Source organism: Mesocricetus auratus, unplaced genomic scaffold (genome assembly GCF_017639785.1).
Source record: "Mesocricetus auratus isolate SY011 unplaced genomic scaffold, BCM_Maur_2.0 Super-Scaffold_100006, whole genome shotgun sequence".
Lineage (NCBI taxonomy): Eukaryota > Metazoa > Chordata > Mammalia > Rodentia > Cricetidae > Mesocricetus > Mesocricetus auratus.
Genome location: NW_024429190.1, coordinates 10,306,626 through 10,316,346, shown reverse-complemented (window position 1 = coordinate 10,316,346; position 9,721 = coordinate 10,306,626). Strand labels below are relative to the sequence as shown.

Here is a 9,721-nt window from a genome sequence, read left to right as displayed (position 1 = left end):
CAGCAAGGGCCACTGTGGGCAGCATGGGGCACTCCACACCTGTGTCTCACGTCTGACCATACACAGTGGGAAATGTCAAGTTCCAGTCCCCACACTACCACCCCCCAGACCCTGGCACCAGTCCACAGCCTGCCTTGTCAAGCACCACCCTCCAGGGTGAGGGACAAAACGCCTACATCCCAACATCAGGGCCGCCAGGGAGTCTCCAGTCCAGTCTAGACCCCAACACAGCGCCCACACTGGGCAGCTCAGTCACCTGGAACTCCAGCTCCAGGAAGAGCCGATGCTGTCCACTCACGTGTACACACACAGACACACCAATCCACATGTAATTACAATCTTTAGAAGACACAGAAGGGTCTTTATTCAACAGCAGCTTGGAGCAGACACCTCCATCCTGAGAGCAGACATTTCCCCTTGATCCATTTCTCTTCTCTCGGCCTTTGCAGGCTGTCGCTTGATGAAGAAAGAGCATTATATGTACTTGTACACGACCTTGGAGGGCACAGTCTGCAGGTGGAGTCGCACAGGACACTTGTAGAAGTGTGACAACAGAGTCTCACTGTAGCCCACAAGAAAGTAGAATTTGTGTGCTGGCAGCTGCCTCAAGACCACGGCACAGATGTCCACCTGGTTGGCCCGGCGCTTCAGAACGATCTGGTCAGCCAGGCAGCCTGGAAAGGTGCCCAGCATGAACTTTCGAAGGAAAACATCTTCCAGTGTTCTCTCTGCAGCATGATCTTCTCCATCCAGGTTACCTAAGACGGCGCCAGAGAAGAGTCAGCCAAGGGAGCTGTGCAGACACAGACATCACATTCTACACAACTGGACTCAGTTTATCCCTTGCCCACAGCCATTTCCCTTTTCTTCTGAAGTAAGACTAACATCTTAAACGTCAAAGCACAAGGATCCCAGGATGGCTCAGCAGGTACAAATGCTTGCTCTCAGTGAAAGTCTACAGACTTTCAATGCTGTGGCTGCCTTTGAGTCCCTCTGCTCTCATGAAGTGTACCCTCATTAGTCACCTCCCTCCCACAAAACAGCCAGATGCAATCGCACACATCCATAAGCCTAGCACTCTTACAGCAAGATGACAGGTGGAGATGAGACCTGCCCAGGAAGCTGGCAAACAGATGCCTGGAGTACAGACCTCAGCAGACACAAAATGCAAAGAGGTGACTGGCTCCTGGAAGTGTCCTCTGACCTCCACGGGCGTGCCATGACACACGTACGTGCACTTGCACACATACAAATTTAAATAAACTCAAAGCACCCATTATTTCCCCAATCAATCCTTTGACGTCAGTACTCATTCTACAAAAGGCTGAGGTGAGCTAGAGCACAGAGTTGAGAACAACCTCCATCTACAGTTAGCCTCCTTTCCATCTTCCTCAATTGCACAAGTAATCCCATGGGCTAAACTTGTTAGGGACCAGGTCTCAGTAAATCGCTATTTCTCGGCCCAAGGCCATTTCTCAGATCTCAGGGACCTTCCCGCAGATGAGCCTGGCATCGCCATAGAGATAATCCACCGTTTAACAATGCTTCCTTAAGGGCTGGAAAGATGGCTCAGAGGTTAAGAGCACTGACTGCTCTTCCAGAGGTCCTGAGTTCAATTCCCAGCACCATATGTTGGCTCCCAACCATATACAATGAGATCTGGTGCCCTCTTCTGGCATCCAAGGCTGAATGCTCTATATATAATAATAATAATAATAATAATAATAATAATAATAATAATAATAATAATAATAATAATAATAATAAAACAATGCTTCCTTAAGGACACCCTGCACTCCCTGCTCATCAAATCAAACACTTCTTGCCTCTGACAGTCCCCTGCCCCACTCATCAGCACCTCGTGTCTAACAACCTCCTGCATTCCTCTGCCCCATCCCATGTCAAGTTCCCATGTATCAGCTTGTACGAAACCCTCAATAAACTGAGCTTGATCAGCCAGCTTGTCTTGTGCCCATTCTCTGCATCTCCTGTCCCTCACTTGTCTCCCCAGGATAGCCCACGTTGACTTGGCATCGCGGGTAGGGGCACAAACTGATGAGGCCACTTCCCACGTCTGACACTAGGTTTATTAGGGCCTCTGCTTCCACCTGCAGATGGATTCCCAGTATGCCCCTAGGTACCCACAGCCATGTGGCATATTTTCAGAGACTTTGACTTCAGGAACCCAAAGCTGCATATCTTACATCTTTTGGGGGATGGAAGGGGCTGAGCACTGAACCAGGAACCTGTATTTTCAATGCACATCCTACTGAATGTTCCCGTGAGAACGCTCATGCTGAACAATACAGATTCTCATTGGTTCACAATAGTTATGTCCCACATTGGTACACACTAACCTAGTAAGTTCTGAGTCACTACCCCAGTGGTAACTCGTAGCAAGGTTTGTGCATTTTCTCCATAAGGCGTATCAGTCTTCGTGAACTCACAAGAACATCAGACAGCATTTCAGGGCCACTCAAAGTGCCATGTCCCCAACATATGGCACAGTAATGTTTGAAACATGGCTCTAGACTACCAAGAGGGCACATCTGACATCATACACTCGTTCCACCTCCAGCGGGAACCACATCCCTGAGTGCCCTTGAATGACTGTGAGGTTACAGATACATTTAATCTGCGTAAGCAAATGCAAGGGCTGACCAGCTGGGCAGACAGCTCATTGGGTGTACTGTCTACCAGCATAAACCCTGAGCTCGGATACCCCGCACTCACAGGACGCCACACACTGGGCACCAGCAACTATAATCCCCGTGCTCCTACCACGAGATGGAGGACAGCGGCAGGAGGGTCCCCAGAAACTTGCATGCCAACCTGCCTGGCATACACAGATGGTGACAACAAAGAAACCTGTCTCAAGCAAGGTGAAGGCAAGGACTGGCCTGTGGGTGTCCTGGTTCACATGCATGCAGTGTCATACACTGCAGTCACACATGAATATGTACATGTAAATACAGTATAGATATTTTACACATGAATACCATACACGCAGACACAGACACACGCACACACACCATGCATACAGAAATGTAAACGAATAAAAAAAATAAACAGGGAGTATCTCAGTGAGTGAGTTCCAGGACATCCAGGGCTCAAAAAACCAAAAAGGAAGGAGAGGAAGAGAAAACAGAAGTCTGCAAATACGGGTTCTGAGTAACCAGGACTACTGTCTGTGGCACATCTGTGCTGAGTCCACGCTTTGGTGAATGCTGCATTATTTGGGGCACTCTCTCCCAGATCTAGTAGTCTATGTAGACTTCACTACCTCTGAGTCATTACACATCTCTGTGAATTATGACCAACCACAGCAATGTCAGCTCTCACAGAACAAGGAATGTTCGGATTCCTTTCAACATCCTGATCTGTGGTATCACTGTAATGTATTTGGGTGTGCTCCCTCGATGGACGAGTGGAGGGAACCTGAGGTTAACTCGCAGTTTCCATTTATTTATTTATTTTTGGCAAAGCAGCTGCTCCTTCAAGACTGGCTGGCCTGTCTCCACCCTTGCACCTCTGAGCAGTGCTTACAGCCCCATCAGGTTTTCTTTGGGGAGTTGGGGCGGGTCCTCATGTGTAAGCAACATTACACTATACTAATCTTTATTCATCTTTCCAGTCCCATAACTAGATTTGTTTATTTATTTGTTTATTTGCGACAAGGTCTCACTACCTAACCCTGGCTGGCCTCATGCATAAGCGACACTGCACTTTACTAATCTTTATTCATCATCCAGCCCATGACTAGATGTCATTCATTCATTATTCATTCCTTTGCGACAAGGTCTCCCTATGTAAGCCTGGTTGGCCTTAGACTCGAGATCTGACTGGGTGGTGGTCCTTCCCGGGTGCCCTCACCTGTATGCAGCGACAGCCAGCCCTTCCGGTGCGCGATGTGGTGCGGGGCGTGAGCCTCCTCGTAGCTCACCGGCTTGTCCCCCTTGGCCACACGGACTCGAGCCGCCCGGTTCTAGGAGCAAAGGGGCCGTCGTTGGGCAGGCGCCCCCCCCAGCGGCTCTCCATCCTCCCCGAGGCTCCCCCAGCCGCCCCCAGCAGCTCTCCATCCTCCCCCAGCCGCCCCCCAGCTGTCCCCCGCCCCAGCTCGCGGGGCGGCCCGCGGCACTCACCTTGGCGCAGACCGGGGAGGTGTGCAGGGCGCGCCAGGCGCAAGGCAGCTCTCGGCTGCACGCCAGCACCTGCGGAGAGACCGGGAGCGAGCGGACCCCGGGCGGCACCCCCAGCCCTCCCGCACGCAGCCGGCTCACCCGCACCCCTAGGCTGCGGACGGACGCGGACAACGCCATATTGGACCGGAACGGCTCAACGCGCAGCCGCAGGGAGGAGGAGCCACATGGCAAGAACCAATAGGAACCCGGGCAGGGGGCGTGGCGTGGAGAGGACAGGGCGTGACGTGGGCGGGTGTGTGGGTGCTCCGCTAATTTCCCTGGTGCTGCCAGCTAGTCCGCGGTGGTGCCAGGTGTTGGATTTTAAATGGGAAAATTTGATATGAAACTTGAGGTTTGCCGGGTGGTGGCGCACGCCTTTAACCTCAGCACTGGGGCGGCAGGCAGATCTCTGTGAGTTCCAGACCAGCCTGGTCTACAGAGCGAGTTTCAGGACAGCCAAGAAACACAAAGAAACCCTGTGTCAAAAAGCAAACAACCAAAGTATGAGGTTTTTACCCTCAAGAAGCTGGTGATAGGAGAGGCTTCGCGTCCTGTAGAGAACTGAGAAAACGCCCTTAGACCCCTCCCTGCCGTTGCTAGTACTCCCACCTGAACCAGCGGGTTTTTTGTTTGTTTTTGTTTTTTTGTTTTTGTTTTTTTGGTTGGTTGGTTGTTTTTTGTTTTGCCTGAAACTCCAGCATCAGCCTCCCTAGGGCTGGGAATACAGTCTTTGACCTTCATCTGAGCAGATCCCAGAGAAGAAACTGCTGGGCTGGCTCCTAATCTTTTAAAAGAAGAGGAAAAGGGGGCGGTGTATTGAGGATGTATCTCAGTGGTAGAGCCAGTCAAGAAAGAAAATTTGTAAATGGCAAGGATATTTACGAGGCTATGGCAGGGCCTGCTAATGCTCAAGCTAGAGCGATGCCCATGTAATTGGTATCCAGGAATTATTAAAGGCAGGGGATGGGGGAGGGAATAACAGACGGGTGCCTTCAGAAGCGAACTCCTATTAAATAGCACCTTCAAGGCACCCTTTCCAGCCTGGCGTGGTGATACACGCCTTTAATCCCAGCACTCAAGAGGCAAAAGCAGCAAATTTCTGAGTTCAAGGCCCATCTGGTCTACAGAGAGAAACCCTGTCTAAACCGAAGAAGAAAAAAGTGCCCTTTCCTTTATTACAAATAAAGACGTATGAAAAGGGCTGAGTGAGCCTGAAGCACTCTTATCCAAACAAAACCTTAGATTTTTAAGCTTATGAGCCATGACTTTTAGCTAACCACACCCATACATGTCTACCATTTTTCCTTCTTAAATTAGGACTTTAAAATAGGAGTGGTCATGAGCACTTTTAATCTCAGCACTGGAAGGCAGAGAAGCAAGTGGATTGTTCATGAGTTCAAGGCCAGGATAGTCTACAAATGGAGCTCCAGGCCAGCCAGGGCTATACAGTAAGGTCCTGTCTCAAAAACAAACTAAAAGAGCATGATCAGGAATGCACTCAACTGGTTAAACTTACAACTAAGCCAACTCCTATACAAATGTGCACAGGTTCTCTGGGTAAAGCCTCATGCCTTCCTTGTTCAAGGGCAGTGCTTTGGAAACAGTTCCGATGCTACCTTGTCTACTGCAGGTAATGTTTTAAAGACAGGTCTCATGTCGCCCATACTGGACTGGAACTCAATGTGTATCAGAAACTATCCTTGAGCACCTGAGCCTCTGGCCTCCACCATCCAACTGCTGAGGTGTCAAGCACCTTGTCTGGCCACAGGTAACAAATCCTCCTCTACTCTTAGGTCTTGGCTACATTTATTTTGACTTTGCACTCGCCAAACATGTTACATTTGTACAGCGGACCGGTTCCGTTATGTAGGAATGGAACATCCCACCCACAGGGCTAGTGAGATGGTTCAGCTGATTAAGCACTGGCTGCCCAAGCCTGTTGCCCTGGCTTCTATCCCCAGAGCCCTTGTAAAGGTGGAAGGAGAGGACCAGAGGACCTCACCATGGTGGTACCAATGAGAATAGCCCCACTAGGCTCCAGTCCCCAGGGAGTACAATTGTTGGGGAAGGATTAGGCGGTGTGGCCTTATTTATGAAGATACCTCACTAGGAGTGGGCTTAGGGGTTTCAAAATCCCACACCAGGCCGGGGCGTTGGTGGCGCACACCTTTAATCCCAGCACTCAGGAGGCAGAGCCAGGTGGATCTCTGTGAGTTCGAGGCCAGTCTGGTGTACAAGAGCGAGTTCCAGGTCAGGCTCCAAAGCATTACAGAGAAACCCTGTCAAAACAAAACAAAAACCCACACCAGTCTCCCCCACTCCAGCCTGCAACTTGGGGATCAGATGTAAGTTCCCAGCTACTTCTCCAGCACATGCCTGCACCTGTCTGCCTGCTTCCCCACCATGATGACAACTAGACCTCTGAAACTGTAAGCAAAGCCCCGATTAAGTGCTTTCTTTTATAAGAACTGCCTTGGTCATGGTCTCCACAGTAATAGAACTAATATACCCCCCAACAAAGTTCCACCTGCACCCTTGAATTCACACACACACACACACACACACATTAAAAAAAAATAACCACTTCTTTGAGGTGTTAGGATGAGGAAGGCTTTTAATAGTCAGGCATAGTGACTCACTCCTATAACCCCAGGACTTGAGAGGCTGAAGCAGGAGGACCCCTTTGAGTTCGAGGTCATCCTCATGTGACAGCTGGTATTGGAGCTGCCAACATTTGGCTATTTGGGATATATATGGGTCACCTGGTGGTATTTCCTGAGGGAAAAAGCTTAGACCTATGGGGTGGGAACTGGAAGCAGGTAGGTGGGTAGTGTCTGTGATGACAATGAGGCAGAAGCAGCGAGACAAGTCTATTGGCTCCCATCTGTGTTTTGAGGTTAAAATTTCTTTGAATCTGGATCATTTATCTGGAAGTCACTGGGAGTGTTTTATTCTTAATTTTTTTAGACTACAGCCTTGAAATGTTCCAAATATTGGATAAGGGGACTTACAGGGATGTGTCCTTTTTCAAAAATCTACAATTGCTTGGGAATGTAAAATCTTGTAATTTTTCCTAAATAATTTTAAGCTTTATGTGAACTTCTTAAAGTTCACATAAAATGTGATGATTTTAGATTGACAAATATAAACTGGCTCCAACATGGAGAGACGGTATCCAGCATCTGAACTATCCAGATCCAAATTTGAGCCCACTTCCTAGCTGTGTAACATCAGCAGGGACAACCTCCCTTTGCCCAAGCTTGCTAATATGTAAAATGGGGTCAATGATGGTGACTCTGGGGTTAAGGGTGTAGCTCTGTAGCAGAGCACAAGTGTACAGCTTTGGGCTCCACACCCAGCACTTGAAAAAAGGTGGATGACTAGGCAGTAAAGAGCACTGGCTGCTCTTCCAGAGGACCCGGGTTCAATTCCCAGCACCCACAGGGCGGCTCACAACTGTCTGTAACTCCAGATCTGGGGGATCTGACACTCTCAAACAGACAGACATGTAGGCAAAACACCAATGCACATAAAATAGAAAAAATAAAAATGTGAAAACTAATACCATATTCCCACAGTGAGAAATTACATATCATCTGGGTTTGTTTGGCTGGTTGGTTGGGGCCTTATTGTTTCTTTTGTTTGTTCTTGTTTTATTGGTCCTCTGAAGCAGAGAGAAGAGAAAAACAGCCGTGGGCTACCCTCTAGTCTCTTAAAGGTGAAATGACAGTCAGAAACTCCTCCCAGGTGGCAGCAGGTAGGGCTAGCAACATGAGGAAGGCGTGAAGACTGCTGTTTGTGTCAACTGTGTTCTCACCATTGAAGCCCCGTTATGCTGGGGCTTCCTCAGTCACTCAGCACTAGAGTACCTGAAGCATGGAGCTTCAGCTTGCTTCAGGAGTCCTGTCTTCCTCTTACTTTTGTCTTTTGCTTGTTGTGTGAGACTGTCGAGCTGTCTGGTCTACAAAAACCATGTGCCCCGGCCTCTCCAGTGCTGAAATTAAAGACATGCAACACCAAGGCAGGCCCACTCCTTCCTGTAAGCAATGGGATGACAAGCTTTTAGTGGATCTTAGGCCTCCCGCTTCTGATCCTCACGCACAGCCAACACTTTACCGACTTAGGCATTTCCCCAGCCCAACAGGTGGAGATTTCATGTTTAACGTTTGTTTTCGTGTGTGGAGGCCAGAAGAGGGTGTAAGAGCCCCTGGAGCTGGGGAACTGTGAGCTGCCTGGTATGGGGGCTGCACTCAGGTCCTCTGGAAGAGCAGAAAGTGCTCTTAACCACTGAGCCATTTCCCCAGCGCCAGGTGGAAACTTAAGGGAGACATTTTTCCTATAGTGTGCACTTGTTTTAATGGACTCCATCCCTCCCATCCATCATGCCGAAGCAGTATCTCCAGGCTTCATGGGTGAGACGATGAACACTCCAGATTCACAGAGCAGCTGGTGCAGGCCTTGCACTTCCTGTATTTGGAGCTCCTGCACCTTTGGTAGGGTGAAAGTTCAGAACCATGTTAGGATGAGGGGGTGACCCTAGCCTTTGTGACTAGTTGAGCAGCTCCTGGATATGAAGCAGCCTCAGCCAGGAGTGATCCCCACACAAATAGCCACAACACCCCTTCAGGCCCAATGCCAAGCTGGAGGTATGCACTGCTCTCTGATGTGAGTTCTTGTTTCTCCGAGCGACAAGCAGGAGCCTGTGCTCAGAAGTCCCAGACGCCAACAGAGCCCAATCAGCCTCCTCTCTGTGGGAAGCAGGTGCATGTGTTTTTTGAAATCCCTGCAGAAATTACAGTTTGCAGCGGAGCTGTGAACTCATCTGTGATGATGACGATGATGGTTTAATGTGTGATTACTGCCTCCTGCATGTTGTGTATACCTGCCACATTCGTGCTTGGTGCAGGTGGAAGGCCAGAAAAGGGCACCAGTTATGAGCCACCATGTAAGTGCTGGAATGGAACCCAGGTCCTCTGCAGCAGCAAGCGCTCCTGACCACAAACCTTCCTGGGGGAAAGACTGTGGCACTTTTCTGCCCAATCCACCAGGTGGAGGAAGATGTCTTTACAACGATCTGTCTATCCCTGCAAAAGCAACAGTGTTCAAAGACTGAACTATATAGACTTTGTGCAGGAGCAACAACCCAGCAGTCACCAGAATCCGGTGAGGTGTTCTCAGCTCCCAGTGCAGCCTAACCTGGTCTCTAGCTCATGGCCTTTTCCCCATAGCCTCCCAAATGCACCATCAAATCCAGCCATTGGTTCTCTGCGACTGACTTAAATCAACTCAGAAGGGCTTCCACCCACTTTCTAAACCTGCTTCCTCGTAATTTGTCTTACCCAGGCAGTAAACAAGAAGCTCCCCAGCACTTTCCTGAGAAGTCAACTAGTGGAGCCCACAAGTTAAAGTAGAAAGGAGGGCCACAGGAAACCTGTGCCGCTCCAACCTCAATCTTTCTGTGGAGGCACAGGGAAAGGGGGCTGAGTGTGTGGCTTACCGCACACGACAGTTAACTTCAGCTCTGGGGACCTAACAATGCC

The 9,721-nt window shown here is 49.5% G+C and overlaps 1 protein-coding gene across 1 annotated transcript; it reads right to left on the bottom strand.

The window, feature by feature from the left end:
- Window positions 1-340: 340 nt before the first annotated feature.
- Mrps24 (mitochondrial ribosomal protein S24) lies at window positions 341-4,352 on the bottom strand. Its single transcript, XM_013125750.3, has 3 exons — window positions 4,143-4,352; window positions 3,874-3,985; window positions 341-758 (listed from the first exon to the last, which is right to left on the bottom strand). The coding sequence occupies exons 1-3, from the start codon at window positions 4,317-4,319 to the stop codon at window positions 475-477; spliced, it is 573 nt and encodes a 190-aa protein (XP_012981204.1). The 5' UTR covers window positions 4,320-4,352; the 3' UTR covers window positions 341-474.
- Between the last annotated feature and the right edge of the window lie 5,369 nt (window positions 4,353-9,721).

What these genes read in the sequence shown, in the direction of transcription:
- Mrps24 (XM_013125750.3), bottom strand. Translation starts at nt 4,319, where the DNA reads ATGGCGTTGTCCGCGTCCGTCCGCAGCCTAGGGGTGCGGGTGAGCCGG. An exon ending in CCTCCCCGGTCTGCGCCAAG is followed by an intron (nt 3,986 to 4,142) that starts GTGAGTGCCGCG and finishes CTTTGCTCCTAG; the next exon opens with AACCGGGCGGCTCGAGTCCG. An exon ending in CTGGCTGTCGCTGCATACAG is followed by an intron (nt 759 to 3,873) that starts GTGAGGGCACCC and finishes GCGCCGTCTTAG; the next exon opens with GTAACCTGGATGGAGAAGAT.